This window comes from Hyperolius riggenbachi, chromosome 5 (assembly GCF_040937935.1).
Source record: "Hyperolius riggenbachi isolate aHypRig1 chromosome 5, aHypRig1.pri, whole genome shotgun sequence".
Classification (NCBI taxonomy): Eukaryota; Metazoa; Chordata; class Amphibia; order Anura; family Hyperoliidae; genus Hyperolius; species Hyperolius riggenbachi.
Genome location: NC_090650.1, coordinates 316,093,851 through 316,113,630, shown reverse-complemented (window position 1 = coordinate 316,113,630; position 19,780 = coordinate 316,093,851). Strand labels below are relative to the sequence as shown.

The 19,780-nt window shown below is 40.7% G+C and overlaps 1 protein-coding gene across 2 annotated transcripts in view; it reads left to right on the top strand.

The window, feature by feature from the left end:
* The window catches only part of SMCHD1 (structural maintenance of chromosomes flexible hinge domain containing 1), a 214,373-nt gene that overhangs the window by 41,679 nt on the left and 152,914 nt on the right, over positions 1 to 19,780 (top strand). For both annotated transcript variants that reach the window (XM_068237225.1, XM_068237226.1), the window contains exons 9-10: positions 381 to 468; positions 16,137 to 16,347. In XM_068237225.1, coding sequence (XP_068093326.1) covers positions 381 to 468; positions 16,137 to 16,347 — 299 coding nt within the window. The remainder of the gene's footprint in view (positions 1 to 380; positions 469 to 16,136; positions 16,348 to 19,780) is intronic.

The following is a 19,780-nucleotide window of genomic DNA, read 5'->3' as shown; positions in this document are numbered from 1 at the left end:
GAGCCTTGCAGGGACGCTGGCTGTGAGCAAAGACATGCCTGTGACTCATACACACACAGGAGAGCCTTCAGGGGGCGTGCATAACTTCTCCCTATCACAGCAGAGACAGTGCATTCCTCTGTCTCGACAAGGCTTGACAAGAAAATAATTAGATCTATTACAGAGACAGTGCAACTAGAAAAGGCTGAAGTAATCCAGAGCACACTAGAACAGGTATAGGAACTTATAGGATAGAATAAATAAGGCTGAACATTTTGTTACAGAGTTGTTCTCCTCTTCTAAGTGTATGTTTCTTGTAATTATACCTTTAGTAACTAATGTGTTTACTTGCATCTAAATGTCAAAACGTTTTGTTTCTTATCATAACTTTCTTATTTCAGACACATTTACCACTATTATTTACATGGGCCTGGAGGAAATGTACTGAATGCTTCCCCAGCCAAACCTAAAAACCGCATTGACATTGAGGTAAGTATGAAAAAAGTTTTGTAAGGTTGTCCTATTCATATTGGAAAATGTTATCTTATATTGAAGTTTGCTCTCTAAGCCACTATTTTTCATATTGTTCCTATTAGCAAAGTGAAATTTCATTTTTGTATGTGTATGTTCTACTTAAAGAGGAACTCCAGTGAAAATAATGTAATAAAAAGTGCTTCATTTTTGCAATAATTATGTATAAATGATTTAGTCAGTGTTTTAAATCCCTAATTTACATTCTGACATTTATTACATGGTGCCATTTTTACTGTTGGCAGGTGATGTAGCTGCTGCGTGTTTTTTTGGCAGTTGGAAACAGCTGTAAACAGCTATTTCCCACAATGTAGTGTTGTGAAATACCACAAATCGATGTCTTGGAAGTAAAGTATTGGTTTATTTACTGTACAGGAGACGAAATATTTGTATTTGTCTGCCGAGGAAGGCTCGTAACAGAAGTTATATACCCCAAATTACACATTACAATCATTCATTCTACCAATAACCTGATTGGATCCTCACAAAATCTCTAAGTTAACTATTGGAATACAGAATACAGCATAAATGAATACATGAATACATATTAATATTTAAGTGGATGAGATCAGTCAGTCGTTAATTATTATTAGAGGTATATGTTTCATCAGTAGCTTGTTTAATTTAAGGCTAGTTTGACTGATGAGATTTACACAGCGCCATCCTTATCTACAAGACAGACAAATCCCCTAGTAGCACATTCCAAACCCATGATTTCATGTGAAAGAAGAGAACTAGTCTTATGCTGTATAGATCAAAACGGAGTATGGCAAAATGGCTTACAGGTGGCCATTTTATTTATCAATTTTACTTCATTCCTCCCTGTTGTTGGCAACACCAACACGGACAGACAAGGGAAAGGTAATGCTTGCAAAAGGGTCAATTATTCACTCTTGGGCATCAAAGGTCCTTGGAGTTCCATTTCTCAAGGAAAGATTCTCCATCTTCGATCATCTGCAAAACATCCATAGACTTAGTGACGTGAAGCTCTGTATTGGCTTGGTGTATGTGGACAGGCAACATAGAAGTGGTTGCTTTAGTTACCAGTTTCTTTCAGAATGGAATGAGGAGTACTCCAATGCAGCACAACATGATGATGGGTAAGCAGGGGTAGGCAAGCGATGAATGTCTTTATTAAGGACAACTCCCAAGCTGGAATTTCCTCTGACCAACTTGAAAACAAGTATCCAGTTATACCTCCTTCTTCAACCATCTGTTTCCTTAAAGTATGTAGGCACTTGGAAGTATGGAGCTTTAACCAGTATCCCATTGTTCATCATCATTAGCAGGGATAAAAGTGCAACAAGAGTCTCCAACCAAAGCACTGACCCCTCCCTTAAAGCAGTAGGATCAGCCATACTATTCCAGGGAAAAAAACACATATATAAGTAGATAAATACTTGATCTACTTACATAACACATGTATTGTACTGTCCACGTTTTGATTTCAGTGAATGTTATATAGTAAATGACGAGAATTCTGTTCCTGGTGGGGGCCATGTCTTTTGCCCACAGTAAAGGCTAACTCGTGATTTAATTTCTGCCCTTTACTTTTTTTCTTGTCTCCTCCAATCACTGAGTCACCTCAGCCTTGCTTGTAAACACAAGTGAGTAGGGGATCAGGTTTCAGATAAGCAGCAGACAGGGAAATAAAGGGAAGAGGAGGAAAATATTATAGATAAAAAGAACCCCCAGCATGCAATTCTTTGGCACCGACTACTAATGAGCCAGTGCTCCTAAGGTATATGATAACTCCAAATCATAACAGCAGAAAGCGTTTTGAAAGTTTTGAATGCAGGATTAGCATCTTTATCACTTAAAGAGACTCCGTAACAAAAATTGCATCCTGTTTTTTATCATCCTACATGTTACAAAAGCTATTCTAATGTGTTTTGGCTAACTGCAGCACTTTCTACTATGACAGTCTCTGTAATAAATCAATGTATCTTTCCCCTGTCAGACTTGTCGGCCTGTGTCTGGAAGGCTGCCAAGTTCTTCAGTGTTGTGGTTCTGCTATGAACTCACCCTTCCTGGCCCCTCTATGCATACTGCCTGTGTGTTATTTAGATAAGAGAGAAGAGAGAAGCTGCTCTAATCAGCTGGATAAATCGTCCTCTGAGCTGGCTGGGCTTTCACATACTGAGGAATTACAAACAAGGGCAAAGCTGTTTGCAAGAAGAAAAGAGCAGCCTGAAACTTCAGTGCATGGGGGAAAGAAACACACAAATGATCTCTTGAGATTCAAAAGGAATGCTGTATACAGCCTGCTTATGTATGGATGTATTTTCTATGTGTGGACATACTGTACATCAACCTACTTCCTGTTTTGGTGGCCATTTTGTTTGTTTACAAACAAACTTTTTAAAACTGTTTTTAACCACTTTTAATGCGGCGAGGAGCGGCGAAATTGTGACAGAGGGTAATAGGAGATGTCCCCTAACGCACTGGTATGTTTACTTTTGAGCGATTTTAACAATACAGATTCTCTTTAATACACTCAGACCAGTTGCTGTTGAAATTTGATTTTTTTATGGTGACTATACCGCTTTAACTGCTGAGGTCACCCAAGGCATATCTTTTCTGTAGTATAGTGAGCCTGAGACCATGTAACTCCTCTTTGACAGCACAGAAAGCTTCATCAGTAATGTTTATAAACGTAAACAGTTCATACCCGTTTCTCTGTATCCATTTGGGATCAGCCTGTACACCAGAGCTTAGCAAGCTTGTGAAGAAAGCCTCTGCATCTGAGGAAAGTCAGAACTCCACTCGTACATCTAGTGTTGTAAAGTAGTTGCTTCTTTTTAAACGTTTCTTACCTGGAACACATTCACTTAGTATTCACCAGCAAGGGGTGGGTGAGTAGGACTGTGGAGCACACACCTGCCCAACCTCTATGGAGGCTAGGATAGCCATTTTACTACACTTCCAGAATATTCATTAATGTATAAGTACCCCCTGAAAACATTTTACTACTTTTCATTAATCAAAGCGCTTGAAGTTGTATACCATTTTGTTTTTCATTTAAAATAGATGTTCCCAAATGGCTTGACTTCATAGGGAAAATTAACATTAATGTTAGAACCAATATTTCAGTTAGAACCAGATTTAAAGCTTAAGAGAAAGTAAAATCTTAGGTTAAGTTAAGCGGTAAGTAGAAGTTATTGCCATTAGTAATTAATATTCAATGACAGATTAGTGCATTTCAGTGTTGTCAGTACTTTTTTAAAATAATAAACAATAGTGCTCTTAATCAGAGCAGTTAGTAGCTTTAGACAGTTTAACGTTTACATCCCACCATTATTGTGCATAGTACAGTCAAATTTAAAAGTTACAACCTTACATTGTTAGCGTTATCAGTTAGCATAAATAAAATGGATCCTGTATAACCTAAAATTCACATTTTTCAAAACTTCAACTCAACCTAACACTACACAGAATGTCATACTAAAGGAGTACATTTTAACAACATTTTTTAACTACAACTTGAAGATGTTCTCTTCTGTATAGATAAAAATAGTCCAGTCCAGGTTCATAAACTAAGCAAAATTAAAATGGCTTATATATTCTGATACCCAACAACTAGGAATGTTCAAGTCCGTTTCTGTATTTGGATAAAATAGGAGTAAAGCACTGTCTTTCCAGATTGTGATGGAGGGCTGTGAAATCAGCAGCACAGGCAGTAAAACATTCATGATTAAGCACAAAGTATAGTTCTCACAGTATGACACAGAAGGAGGGCAAGAGGCAGCCATAGCCACCCACACAAGAAGGGCAGATAGATATAAGGTCATCCTTCCAGGGCTGCAGCTGTCCAGTGGATTGGAACCAGACAATCTCCAAAATCTGTAGTAGTTGGAGGACACCACAACGGCTCTAATCTAATAACAAAGAACAAGTTGTATAGACAAATTAGTAAAATGCATAAAAATAAGAGGTCAAACTTCATCAATTAAAATCCATAAAAAGAAAGTTAATACAAGAGTTTCAAGAGCTTAATGGGGTGTGTGTATTTAAACTATATTCCACAAAAATGTAATCCTTCCTAGCTAAATACTGGATAAAAGTTCTTTCTCCACTTTCACTAGCATCTCTACTTTCTTCCCTGGCTCTAAGACACTAATACCATAGAGTATAACTTTAAATACCTGTATAATCAATTAACCTATCCTTCACTCTAGTTTTGAATGTGTCACAATTCATTAATGATGATTGTAACATTGACCTACCTTTTATAATGCAGCACTACTACAAAAGAAAAGTCATAAGAACCTTTAATTCTTCCTGCAACCCATAACCGTAATACTCTTTCTTAAAGCTACAGTTCAATCTAGCACTACGGAATTAACATTACCTGTTAATTACCTGTCTTTGCTCTGTCAAGGCACTACCTGTCAGGAAACTGCTATAGATAGGGGTATGAGAGGCTGTCTGATTAAGCTACATGCTCTTTATTTGATCCATAATGTCACCCTGAAAATTGTGGGTGATACAAGGGATCAACTCTGCCTCTCGAAAAGCCTCCCCAAAATATACCATGATCAAAATTGTTTCCCATATATTTCAGATTGTACCCATAGGACTGGCAACTTACTTATTAAGGTGTTTTCCTTAAAAGTATTAGTATGAATTTCCCTTTTTAGTGCTTTAACATCTTATTAACAAATTCACAGTATTTCCCTTCTGCCAAGTCTCTTTATTAAACATATAAATCGTTAATATTCATCAGACTAATCTCCACTAACACACTACACAGGAGTAGTAACAGTGTGCCCTCCAATATTAGGAAAAACGCCCATCAGCACTTGGATTAAAGCAATTACTTGATTAAATACAATACCCTAATTATTTCAATAGGACGTGTCAGTTAAACTAAGGATTAAGTTCTCAGTCTCATAGCTCACTCAATCATTGCTATAAGATTAACATTGAAAATGTGGAGACCGATTTCTAATAGTTTTGTCCTAAACTTCCAGTCCGTTGCGCACACACACAGCTTACTTCACTCCAAAACAGCCAGATATGTATATCACACCGCTCTCATTTAACGCTTCACAGACAAAATAACTTCCCCTTGCGTACAGACTTACAGTATCTAGCATTGTAACATTCTTCCTCTTTCTTAGCTCTGGCTTCATTAACCATACGATAAACATGTACATGTTATATCAATTTCCCTGATTTTAAAATATCAACCTGTCAAACAGCTCTGAGACACACACACATTCTCACATGAGACATGGATATCTTTACATACAAATCAGCTTTATTCAACCAATTTCTCACTCCTATTTAAAATAATGCTATATCTCATAGAGCAAATATTCTTCATTTATTTATATCATTTTATTGTATTCCATGTATTATCTTGATGACCTGCCAATATATGTTTGTTTAACTAATCTACTCCCCCCTGTTTGTGCAGCGCACTAAAATATATTGAACATAATTTGCACTGTTACATTTTCCACTATCTTCTTAAAGTTGTAAAAATTCAGTCAGACAATCTAGTAAAGGACTGCCCTTCTAGCCATACAATCTTACAAGATCTAGTATACAATCCCCACACGCATCAAACTGCTGCATAATAAAATTCATCAAACAAACATAACGCCGTCTGTCACATATAGACTGCATATTATGATACCGTACAAGTCAGCCCCTTTTTGAATGTATGAAATGGTTAAATTTATTGAGTAGGTCCCAGTACAAGAACTGATCGGGATATATAGAGTGAAAGAAACAAATCAGTAAGGACAATATTTCCTATTTTTTATTAGAACTAGACAAGAAAAGGGCATAAATTAAAGTTCCCCAAAAGAAGCATTCTGTCTCCATTCTGATAAACAGGGATTGCAGTCAGAGTGTGAGTGTAGCAGCTCTGCCAAATTTGTACTGGGTGTCATATTTTTCATTTTCACAGTTCTCCAGGGCCCATGTGTGTGTAAGCTCTGTGGGCCTACATTATTAACCTTAAAAAATTATATGTTTAAGGGAAATGGGTTTGATTACTGTATGAAATGGGATAAGGATACTATTCTATTTCTAAGTCTTCTAGTTTCCCACATCCCAACATTGTAAGAATGGGGCCCTTCATTCTTTCCTTACCCCTATTATGAATTACGTTTTGAGAAACATAATGTATGTAAAGTAGGAGGTAGTAGACAATTTGTCTTTTGAAAACTGCTATTTCTACCACTACAATCAGGCCAAAAAGTGTGCTCTGTACACATTCCAGTGCTATGAGACCAGAGATTGTAGAACTGGTATTGAAACTTGGCTACATTCACACAGAAAAAAAAAATCAAAACTTATTAAAAGACATACAATATCAGACTTATGTTTACATTCTCTATCAATCATATACAGCATAGACTTTATGTAGCTTTTCCTATTTTAACTTTCCCGGACCTTCCAACAACAGCTATCAACAAATCCCAGCTTTGATATATTTTTCTGAACATGCACACAATCTAGTCAAGCAGTCTCAGCTCACACACACTGGAAAACAGTCATCACAGCATTACCTGCATAACTCACACCAAGACTTCTCAATCTGCTAATTAGACAGAAAATACACCCAAATTAGTAACAACCATTCATAACCCTTCTCCTTTCTTGCACAATCCTCTGTGATTTCATCACACAGAAGCTTCCTTACAGACAAGAGATATCATTTTCATTTTTTCCTCAGATTATTATTTTGTATTTATTCATTATACCCTAAGTTCTAGATTACCCAGCAAGCTCATGGTTAATCATAACTCTTAGGAGTGTGTAAGGGGCTGAAAGAGACCAAAAAGCCTTCATACTACAGGAGTAGTCTTCGGTCTGTCCTTATTCTTTTGTTTATCTTTCTCGGACTCCTCAATGAACTCAACTATATTTTTACCCTTGGGAAAGTATGGCTTGTGATTCTAGAAAAGTCCTTGCTGTCAGGATAAGTATAGGTCCGTACACACGCCGGACTTTAGGCAACGACGGGTCCGTCGTTGCCTCCCGCTGGGTGGGCGTGCCAGCGACAGTCCGGCGTGTGTACGCTCTGTCGTCAGACTGATACGGCTGTTTCTGAGCGATCCGCCCGGCGGATCGCTCAGAAACAGCCGTATCAGTCTGACGACAGAGCGTACACACGCCGGACTGTCGCTGGCACGCCCACCCAGCGGGAGGCAACGACGGACCCGTCGTTGCCTAAAGTCCGGCGTGTGTACGGACCTTAACTCTCAGTGCCTGCCAAACACGATTACGTATAGGGTTAAACATAGCTCCATCGTGCTTGTCCACTGTGAGGGTAACACTTCTATTTCCCAAAGCTTTCTCAAAAATTTTGTCAGTTTTATCCCCAATGATTAAAGATAGCAAGGACTTGATATCCCCCAGTGCTAGGGTTTGACCAGCTGTTTTCACTTCAAACTCTCTGATCCACCTTGTAGATCCTGATTGCAGGGATGGCAGAGAGCGCTTTAAATTTTCCTTATCAGTACTCTGCCACGGAATATATTTAGATGGACGACCACCCGTCCACCTCTAACTACAGGATACACTCCTGCTGTAGCTGATTTACTTCTCTGTTCATATATTCCCTATCCCAGTCAGGATTCCCAAATGCCTGTGGACCATCTATGCAGGTGATTGCTACTTCCAGATGTTGAGGGAGGAAAGATCCTTCCTTTGGCCATGGGCAAGTGATAAATTGGTCTCCTAATGCCTTTGTCCACTCATCACAGAAGGGATCACAGTAGTAATACCCTTCCTTCTCCCCAACTATGTCTTTTGGGCCTTTATGTAAGTTAATTACTGCCATAAAAGTTGTCTCATTCTGTACAGAATCCCCCACATCCTGCACTCCTGTTACTTCTTCACCTTCCCCTAGAGTATCATCACTTAATTTGCTTTTAATGGTAGTATCTTGAATGCCAGACTTAGCCTTTTTTAGCTGGGGCATAGAAGGTGTCTTTTTAGTTGTCTAGACTCTTTCCTCCTCTTCAGACTCAGAAGCTGATTCTTCTCCTTCACTTCCACTCACTTCTTTAGATTCATCACTTGGTATTTTCCCCTTAGATAAAAGATCTACTATCTCCTTCACATTTGAAGGAGGGTTACCAATATTGATCAATCCTGATAAATTAACCCATAATGCAGAACAATCTTCCTCACCCTTTTGCGTTGTATCCTCTACTCCTCTCACTTCTCTTTCTAATAGATTCTTTGTTTCTGTGGGTTTTTTTTTTTAGACTGTCTGATTTATTATCCCCAACTGGCGGATTCTCATATCCTCCTGCTGGATTGTTATCATCAGTAAATTTTAACACAGCCTGAGCACAGGGAATGTTGCAGCTGTTTATCTGAGCTGGCTCCTTGTAGGGAGGAGGGGGCATGGGGGCACTCGCAACTGCAGAAACAAACTCTTCTGGCGAGGGAGTTAATGGCAGGTCAGACACAAAACCAGAAACTTTCTCTTCTAACTTCTGAAATTTTCAAACTGAGTTTGAACCTCTAATCCAGCTTGCTCAGTGGCACGATCTCTCCATTTTTGTAATATCTGCAAGTGGGCCACAGCTTTTTTTCCCTTTAACAGTGGCTTCAATGTAAGTCTGCAAATGATTCAAGATCTTACAATTGAAGGAGCCAGTCTTTGGCCATGCCATTGTTAATACTTTATTTTTTTATTTATTTTTTTTATATACCATTTATCATTATACTTAGTAAGATTCTTTGCATCATTTGGATACATATCACACATAACTTGCAATGGCGATGCCATATTCTGTATGCCAGACAGTTAAGTCACTACACAAGAAGGGAAGATGTCTCAGAAATTTCTGAATCTCTGTGATATGGCTGTCTGGCCTACAGATAGTTAGTACACTCTCATGCACAGTATGTCCCTAGGTTCGTTGGAGGTTGCCGTGAAATACTACAACCCCTTCTTCAAGGAACTGGGTGCAATGTTCCTCCAAGTACAGTTAGCCTTGCACTAACTGCACATGTTAGTAGACAAACAAATGCACAGCCTGTTTGCTTAGTAAAAATTAACTGTCCCTAATCTTTCCCTAATTATAAATGCATTTTTGAACCAGTTTCCCTGGTGACCCAAGTGTTACTACTATCTTCTAGTTAACCATATGCCAAAATGTTCTCAACCACTTACAAGCAATTTCACTCAAATATAATTATTATTTACCACTGACAACTGCAACTTTCATCCACATTTGACACGCTCTATAACTTTCACTCCTTTACTCTTCCACATAGAATGTCACCTTGCTGGATATATCCCTTCCCACTATAAACTAGTGAGGATTTCCACTACGCTTAACTAGAGGTAATTACTCTCTGGCCGTGATGAGTCTAATACCCAACCCGTTACCTCTTCCCATTAAGAACGAGGATTTCCCTTGGAGTTATCCAAATGCCTGCATACAGATAAGTCCTCTTCTCAGCCTATTGGTGGCCATAAACTATGCAACCTGAGGTGCAATCCATCCCAGCCTCACTACAGCTATGCAGTACAAGGGACTGCTCAGAGAAGACTAGGATCAAGTGCTGAGGCTGCACAGTATATAGGCAGCACATAAGTGAGGATTTCCACATTTACTACAGACGTCTCTTCCCACTATTCACAGAGAGTGAGGATTGGCATATTTACAAGTCCAAATTTTACAATAGTTTACTTCCAGACTGGTTCGGAGTGCCACCTTACAACCAAACCTTCTCTGGTAATTGCGCTCCAGGTACAGCACCAAGTGTGACAGATTTTAGCTAAATGCAAGGTATCTGCTTACCTGTATTGTGCACATTCACACTGGTAGCTTGTCCTCAGCGCTGGACCAGATAGGCATCGGGTGTCAGGCTGGACCCTCCTGGCTGCTCGCCAAACTGTTGTGAAATACCACAAATCGATGTCTTGGAAGTAAAGTATTGGTTTATTTACTGTACAGGAGACGAAATATGTGTATTTGTCTGCCGAGGAAGGCTCGTAACAGAAGTTATATACCCCAAATTACACATTACAATCATTCATTCTACCAATAACCTGATTGGATCCTCACAAAATCTCTACGTTAACTATTGGAATACAGAATACAGCATAAATGAATACATGAATACATATTAATATTTAAGTGGATGAGATCAGTCAGTCGTTAATTATTATTAGAGGTATATGTTTCATCAGTAGCTTGTTTAATTTAAGGCTAGTTTGACTGATGAGATTTACACAGCGCCATCCTTATCTACAAGACAGACAAATCCCCTAGTAGCACATTCCAAACCCATGATTTCACGTGAAAGAAGAGAACTAGTCTTATGCTGTATAGAACAAAGGGAGTATGGCAAAATGGCTTACAGGTGGCCATTTTATTTATCAATTTTACTTCAGTAGCAAGGTTCACAGACAGGAAACTGGCAAGAATACGTACTCAAAATTCTTTGTGGGAGGGGTTTCACCGCAATATCAGCCATACAGCGCCCCCTGATGGTCGGTTTGTGAAAAGGAATAGCTTTTTCATGTAAAAGGGGGTATCCGCTACTGATTGTGATAAAGTTCAATTCTTGGTCGGAGTTTCTTTTTAATCTGTTTTATGACAGAATGACATTAAATATTATCTTTCAGCTTTAGTTTTGACTTCCTTTAACTTTTGTATCAGGCTTGCTGGAAATCATGGCAGATACCCAGAAATTTTACTCTTTGTCTTCAATTTGCCATCAGATAGATTAGTCAAATACATTATTTTTGATAGGTCCGATCTGATTTCGAATAGTTTTTCTAATTGATTTTCCAATCCCTTTACAATATCGATTGGAACTGTCGTAAATAATCGATTGACCCGTCTATCTGACATTCAATTGCATGGTGTGTACCAGGCATTGGTAAAGCTTGCCACTAAAGATACAATCTTTTTCATCCAATGTTACCATTTCTATGTAATATAAGGTAACTGCCTAAATTACCCATTCAGCATATTTACTCAGTTTACCCTTCTACTACATATATTTGGTAATATTGGATGAAAAAGATTGTATTGTTAGTGGCCACCTTTAGAAGTAATTACTTTAATATTGGTAACACCTAAGATGATCATAAAGGTTGACTTTCATAATTAAACTAGCGAAGCTATTGCAGTAATCTGAGACTGCACCAGATTAAAGAGAACCCGAGGTGGGATTTAATTATATTAGTGGGGCACAGAGGCTGGTTGTGCACACTAACACCAGCCTCTGTTGCCCCATGGTGTGCCTCCAGGACCCCCCTGCTTCCGCTATAGCCCCCGCAGTGCTGGCGACAATGTTTACCTATGCGCTGTCTGTCCGCGCCGCTCCCCTGTCTCCTCCACATCGGCGCTACCCGCCTGCGTCACTTCCCTCCAATCAGCGGGAGGGAAGGGACACGGGCGGGTAGCGCCGATACGGAGGAGGCGGGGGAGCGGCGCTGACAAACAGCACATAGGTAAACATTGAGCTGGCGACACGCTGTGTGTCGCCAGCGCTGCGGGGGTATAGCGGCGCGCAGGGGGTTCCTGGAGGCACACCATGGGGCAACAGAGGCTGGTTTTAGTGTGCACAACCAGCCTCTGTGCCCCACTAGCATAATTTAATCCCACCTCGGGTTCTCTTTAAGCACAGATATATTTCTGTAACACAATTTATATATCCACTGTACTGAGGCCACTTAATGAGGGTTGTGTATTTTCCTTGGAAATGTGGAGACATGCTTTAGATACAGTGGGAAATAATTAAATATCTGTTAGATCTTTATTGCTGCATGTGTCGCCACTGGCAAAGGTTTCCTAATTTCTCTTTGTGTTGACTCCAGTTCTTCGGAGGGCTTGTGATTAGAAACTTTTGGTATCCCACCCTAAGGCAGGTCTTGGGAGAGAGGGGACAACACGCTGAGAGATGTATTTCGAAGCAGTCCATCTATTTAGAGTTTTAGAATAGCGAGAAAATAGAAAAGATACATTTGTGTTAAAGTAGGCATGTAGTGAGGAAAAAAAATACCCCAAAGGGGTACTTTCCTCAATAGAAGGAAGTCTCTGGATAATCCCTACCCCTACTGAATGGTAGTGGGAAGTAGTTAAGAGGGCAGCAGTCTCTCAGTAGTTCCAACAACAACAAAAACAGAAATAATTTGAGATCTCTTGAGTACTGGATCCCATTAGAGGATAAGGTACAGTATATCTCCAACAATGTATAAAAGACAGTTTAATGGACATTAGTGAAAGTAATTGAGATATTGAACTTACTGTGGTTCTCCCATATAATCTTTTCTTTTTCCTTTTGTTTTTCTTTCCTCTTTGCTTCTACTTATTGTTCAAATATTTCCTCACTTTTTTCTTAATTTTTTAAATTTTGCAAACCATGATATGAAGCCATGTCCAATGTTAGATACAATCTAATGAAGCCGAATTAAGGAGAGGAACTGTATCGAAATATAGCAGAATACAGTAAACAAATCTCAACCTAAATGGTCTTGATTGCTTTGGTTTTAACCCTCATAGCTGTTTGTGTAATTTGTTAGTTGCATTTTATGTCTATTAAAAGGTACAGATTTACTTAACAAGTTCAATAGTAATACAACCAATGTAGATGACTCTATCCTTGGGGGCTCATTCACACTGCAGGCGGTTTCTCAATTTTTTTCTCCCTCATGCGCTTTATAAATGGGCCCCCCGAACGCTTGTGCAATGAATGTCTATGAGAAGGTTCATATCACCACGGATCAAGCGCTGAGTGGGCAGCAAAGCGGTGCGTCGACCATTTTTGCGGTGATTCTGCCTCAATGGAAGGTATAGGAGAAAAGCAAAACGCTTACAAAATCTTTGTGCAGTGATTGCGTTTGCATTTTTTTAAGAATAAATACATTGTATTTATTGTTTTCCGGATCAAAGAGTTCACTTCCTGACTTACGTCAGGGAGTGGATTAACTAATTGCTTGAGAAAAATGCTTAAAAAAACGCTTAAGACAAAAATGAATAGCCCACCCAAGCGCCGGGAATTGAAAAAAAAAAAGGCGCGTCAAAACCCACCCAACGCTAACAGCCACACGAACGGAACGCAATGTGAACAAGGCCTGATAGAGTCTATAAAGTTTTTTCGGTGCTCACCCACTTCGTATCCCTTAAGTGAGGGTCAGGAACAGAAGAAAAAAAGTCAGTACATTTTAACTTCTTCAATACAAAAAGGTATGCGCTCCTGGAAAACCAACAATTGCACAGTCTGTGGAGCGCTCTCCTAAACAATATGGTGATATTGATAAGTTGATACAAAGCAACAGGAGTAGCGCTTCAAGGCCTAATTGTCCTTGTTACCACCAGTGGAGATAAATTCTAAACAGTATAAATATATGTACAGCGCTCACAGGACAGGATACAGTTAAATACAAAAATGACAGAGTGAAACCGTTAAGGTAACAAAGTCAATGAGGTGGAGCGCTCCCTGCTTAGTGTGTAAAGCCAGGAGAGTATATAAATGAATGGGTTCAGCGCTCAACACAGTTCAGTCCCTTCGATGCAACTGGCAATAGCATAAGATCCATGCAGTATTCAAAGGGATATACGCTCAAACAGGGATCCCCCCCTATATGAAGAGACTCACCGGATATTCTGGCCAAATGGGCCCGTCAGCACGATTGGGGTGTCGGCCACCCCCCAGCCACCTCAGGCAACCACAGCTGGGCACTTGTCTTCCAGAGATGTCACCTCCAAAAAAATATAAATAAAAGGCGCCTCACATAGCGTAAGAGTGTAAGGAATGTGTTCCCGTATTTATTAAAATAAATTGCTTAAAAAGTTGTGGACAACAGTCCATAAAACACTTGCAGGGTAATGGCAAAGGGAAAGCCTGAAGCTCTGAAGTGGCCTGCCGCGCTGAGAACGCTGCTCCGGCTCACACCCCCGCTAAACCACCGCTCGTATCTACAGAAGCATGTATCAGACAGTCTCTGCGTCCGGTGACGTCACACGCACAGCGCTGCTCCGTAGCCCAACGCGTTTCGTTACCATAGTAACTCATAGTATCGCATCAGGCTTTCAAATCTGCCACCGCTCCGGTTCCCGTCTTCAAGCTGGTCGCGTCTGGCGTGGCTCCACCCTATGCATTTCGTCATCTAAGTGACTCATCGGGCCTGATGAGTCATTTTGATGATGAAATGCATAGGGTGGAGCCACGCCAGACGCGACCAGCTTGAGGACGGGAACCGGAGCGGCGGCAGATTTGAGAGCCTGATGCGATACTGACACGAGCGGCCACCCGGGGACGTCAGCTCTGTCATATGCGTTTTATGAAGATCTGCTTGTGAGTATGATTTTAATCAACTTTTATTAAAACTATACAGTTTTACGCTATGAAGGATATGTTTTAGTGATGGAATCACTGATCGCTACGGGATGCATTATACCCCACAAGGCCTTTATTCTTACCTCTGGATATTGCAGGAGGACAGCTGGGTGAGTGCGGGCAGTGTGGGGGTGTCCAACTCACATTGGGTGTCATATATACAGATTTAAAGGCACGAGGGAAGGTGGTGGTGTGTAAACTGTACTTAGAGTTACGCTATTGGATCTATTCTCCTTTTTTTTTTTTTTTTTTTTTTTTTTTTTTTTTTTTTTTTGCATATGCAGTGTTGGCCACTTGGAATGTTACATCTGGCAGTGTGAAGAGTGGTAGAGATTGTAGGACAGTCTTCTCATCATCTCCACTGGTGGTAACCAGGACAATTAGGCCTTGAAGCGCTACTCCTGTTGCTTAGTACATTTTAACTTATTCGAGTTTCATAGGTACCTTGTTAACAAAAAGACAGGGATCTTACTGTGCTCAAAGATAGTCTGCATAGCTCAATCCTTTCCAGGAAGCAAAGTGTATAGATTTTAAAGTGTACCTGAACTCTTGCACAGGACAGAAGGAAAACACAGAGAAATGCACCCTGTATGCATTTAGAGAGTCTAGCCTGTCTAATTCCCTCTCATGTGTCTAATCACAAGTTGTAATTTGATCTCTTAGCTGTGTCAGCTGATTGCCACGGCAGATAAGCTCATTTGAAAGCACAGGATGTTAACAATATGTCTGTTACCATGAAAGCAGGAAGTAGAAACAGTGCAGATTTATGGGAGGATTTGTATCAGCTGTACCAAAGAAATGTTTTTCTTCAAAAGTTATTATGCTGTTGTGTATCTTTTAGAACAGAGAGGAAGTTCTGAGTTCAGGTCCACTTTAAGGTTTGTGGCTCTTTACACAAACACATCCATGTTTGTGTAGTATGATATAGAGATACTTTCTTTACCTATATAGCCAGAAAAATATGTAAAATCCAAAGACCCATCAGTAAGCAAATCTCTAGCTGGTCTGTCTCCTTGTCTGGTATTGGCTTCCTTGTGGAATGACCCTATGGATGTTTTCTGTGTTCCTTTTTGCACTCCTTTTGCAATTGCCTTACCAGCTTACTATGTCTGCATAAATCCTATGGGCTATGAAGCAATGATGTTTCTATTTCTATTGTTGTAGTTTTTTTTTCACAGAGTACAATCGTGTTTTCTTTGACAATGGAATGAAGTATGAAAAAAATTGATTGTGACCAATTTGTCTTCTACAGAAATAACATAAGGACTGTGTACTACTTTATTATTTTACAGATCTACATGGTTGAAAAAGGAAAAGCTCCCAAGACTATAAAACTAAGAGATATCAAAGAGGACATGCAGACTCTTTATATCAACAGTTCCGCTGAGAGCTTTGAATTTAAGGTGCAAGTGGAAGGGGATGGTGTAATAGAAGGAATCATACGCTACCATCCTTTCCTGTATGACAAGGAAACCTATCCTGAAGACCCATATTTCTCTACAAGTAAGTTAAAGCTTCTATTTGGAGGTTAACCTGAGGCTATCCAACTCCTTGCCTAATGATGTGATTCAGTTGCCCAGATCTCGCTCTCGATGTCTGTGCCTCACACACCACATTAACCTCCTTAGTGGTATTCACGAGTTCAGCTCAGGGTGGAAAAAACAAGCCAGGAGCGATAACCCTGTGCTGAACTTGTGGTAGCCACCGGGAGGTCTATGCAGAGCAATGCCTGCAGCGGGCATTTTAACTCAACTCCCGGGGGATCCTGACGTCGCCTGCCATTCTTCTTCCTCTCCTCCAAGGCTCTGCTTACCCCTGGTGAGATCGCCGTCTGTCGCCATGATGACAGCTGACGATCTCACTACAGGGTTACAGCGCCATCCGGAGGACGGAGGGATAACTGCAGCGCTGGATCCCAAGGAGGTGAGTGAGTGCTGGGCTGCTCCAGTACTCCCTGGCAGCGTGATTTTTTTTTTCCAGGTTTTAGGATCTAAAAGCATGCAAAAAAAAGTGCACTTCTTTCAGACCCTAAAAATCCGGAAAGAATTATAAGGCCAAGGGGGTTAAGCAAATTACTTTGAGCAATTTAGGGGCAATTGTTAGAAAGATGCTGGACAGTTCCTGAGCAGGAGGTTGAGCATGGAGTTGCCTTCACCTCATATCACTTCTCATAGGCAGAATTTTTCTTTTTTTATTTTTTACCCTTTCGTGCAAAGCTGTCAACCATGTAACTGTCAAAGGTGCCCCTCTCTACCATTTTGACCCCTACCTATTTTAAAGTAATAGTTGCAACTTAAACTTTATCACATAGTTGTTTTTTTTTATTGTTGTTTTTCTTTTTTTCTGTGCACTTTTTTGTAATGCCTTCTTTTGTATGCTCTCTCTCTCCTCTCCTCTGTATGTGGACCTCTCCTTGTCATGGACCTTGGAGGCTGTTTATGTTCAGAGTAATGGAGCCCCACACTGGCCATTCTTGCAATACCAGAGAGCTTGTGGGAGAAAGGATTATAATGGCTTTTTTTTTTTTTTTTTTTTTATAAAGTGCAATGATTTTTTGCCTTGGTAAAGCAGGTAATAGGTTTCTCACTATTCTACCCTCATGTCAGATATTTGCCATGAAACAACTCTCCACATCTGACTAACTGAATCAGGAAAAAGGTCAGAATGAGAAGGGGAAAAAAAAAGTTTAAACAAGCTCTCTCTGACACTACTAGGCTAACTAGTATCCCCCCTCCCATTTCTCCTTGCTGCTCCTGAATTCGCTGAGCCTTGAGTGTTGCCTTGGCCCCCTATGTGGCCACTTTCCTAGCCTAATCTTCATTACTGCAGAAAGCTGAACAAATTGCTCAACAGTCTTTAGGGCAGGGGTCTCAAACTCGAGGGCCATTTGCGGCCCTCGATACAATATTTTGTGGCCCGCGCTGGCAAAAGCTTCCTTATAATTCGCTTCAGTGCTCCCAAGTAATCCGCCGCATCCCCGCCACTAAACGAGGGCTGCAGAGCCCCCAAATCGCCCGGCGGGCAATCCGCCGGCATTTCCTGGAAGGGGCAGAGCTTTCAGCTTCAGCTATGCCCCTCCTGACGTCAATCGTGGCGCATTGCCGCCTCTGCCCGCTCCTCTCACTCTTCCTTCACAGAGAGGGGCGAGGAGAGGCGGCGATGCACCGGCGATTGACATCAGGAGGGGCAGAGCTGAAGCTGAAAGCTCTGCCCCTTCCAGGGAATGCCGGCGGATTGCCCCCCGGGCGATTTGGGGGCTCTGCAGCCCTCGTTTTGCGGCGGGAACACGGCGGATTACTTGTAATGGGAGCACTGAAGCGAACTATAAGGTGAAATAGGCAAAATAGTTCGCTTCAGTGTGAATTTGATTTTGAAACATAAATCAATGCAAAGGGAGGGGAGGGGGGGAGCTGCTGATTGACTTTTTTTTTTGTGAAATCCCTTATGCGGCCCAGCCTCATCCTGACTTTGCCTCCTGCGGCCCCCAGGTAAATTGAGTTTGAGACCCCTGCTTTAGGTATGTAACACATAAGCAGTCATTGCATGTTGTGTATGTATTACCACAATGCAGGCGTATGGGGCATGCAAGAACTTAGTGGTACCTAGGAATATGATGGGTTGGGGAGGACAGAGATGCTACACAAGTACAGCTATGCTGTTAGATCATTATTGAGAACTATGATACACATTCGAGCACATATTGTAGTACAAAATAGTGTGAAGTTGCTTCAGCCTATGCTGTGGGATGATTTGGTTTGGTATAACTACTAATTGCCGTCTCATATGGTTGTATTGAAGAGGCATTCGTTCAGAGCCTTAAGATTTGAAGCACAAGCATTTGTGTAATTTCTCTTCTCTTTCGCATTGTTTCATCACCTGTGTTCCAAGCTACATCATGCTCTTGTTTTCATCAAGTGCAGCTGCCCTCAGTGGGATTGAACCTGGGAAGTGTTCCAAGCATTTATTTCCAATATACAGAAACTTCAGTATGCATAAATCATATTTCAACAGATTAAAGGAGACTGTCATAAAGTGCCTTTTTGGGGGCGAGGTTAAAGAGACCCTGGCTGAAAATTAAGTCAAAATAAACATCAAGTCATACCCCTTCCTGTGTAGTCTACTCATCAATCTCTTTCTCCTCTCCTGCAATCCTGTTTGTCCACTGTGATCAATGGAATTCTCTGTCCTCCATTTTGAAAATGGCCATAACCCCATAACAGCTTCCTGGCCAGCACACTGTTAAACTGTAATATCGCCTACTTGAGCCATAGGGAAACATGGACATTACCTTGCACATTCAGTTGTAACTGACAGCAGCTGATATATAACTGACAGCAACTGGTATATTTCAGTTCTGACAAAATCTTGTCAGAACTGAAAGTGATTACTCATAAGAAAATGGTGAGCTTCTGAGAGGAACTGATGGTGAGGTTAGTGTGTAATATTTATTTGCAGCTACATCATATGTTTATTTTAAATTTTACTCGCTTCAGGTTCCCATTAAATAGGAATTACTTTTTTCTCGTTTTTCAAAAACACCAGCACCAAAGTTCAGTTCAGTGTTCAGACTTCCTTTATTCAGAATTTCAAATGTCTGTGAATTGGTCAGACAGAAGCACCTTGACTGATAAATATTATTCAACTTTGGAACATAAAGCCCTGTACAGACACTAGATTAAAATCTGCTGAGGTGGCTGGTAACTACCGCCTCTCCTGATAATGCAGAATAGTGTACAGCAGCCCCCAACCACCGCCTGGCCAGCAATCCGCCAGCCGGATCAAATCTGCCCCTAATACATTTAGCCATAGACCCGGAACAAGCATATGCAAATCTGGCATTTCTGACATTGTCAGATCCGACACGATTAGCCACATGCCTTTCTGGTGCTATTCAGACACTACTGCAGCCAAATAAATCAGCAAGGCTACCAGGCAA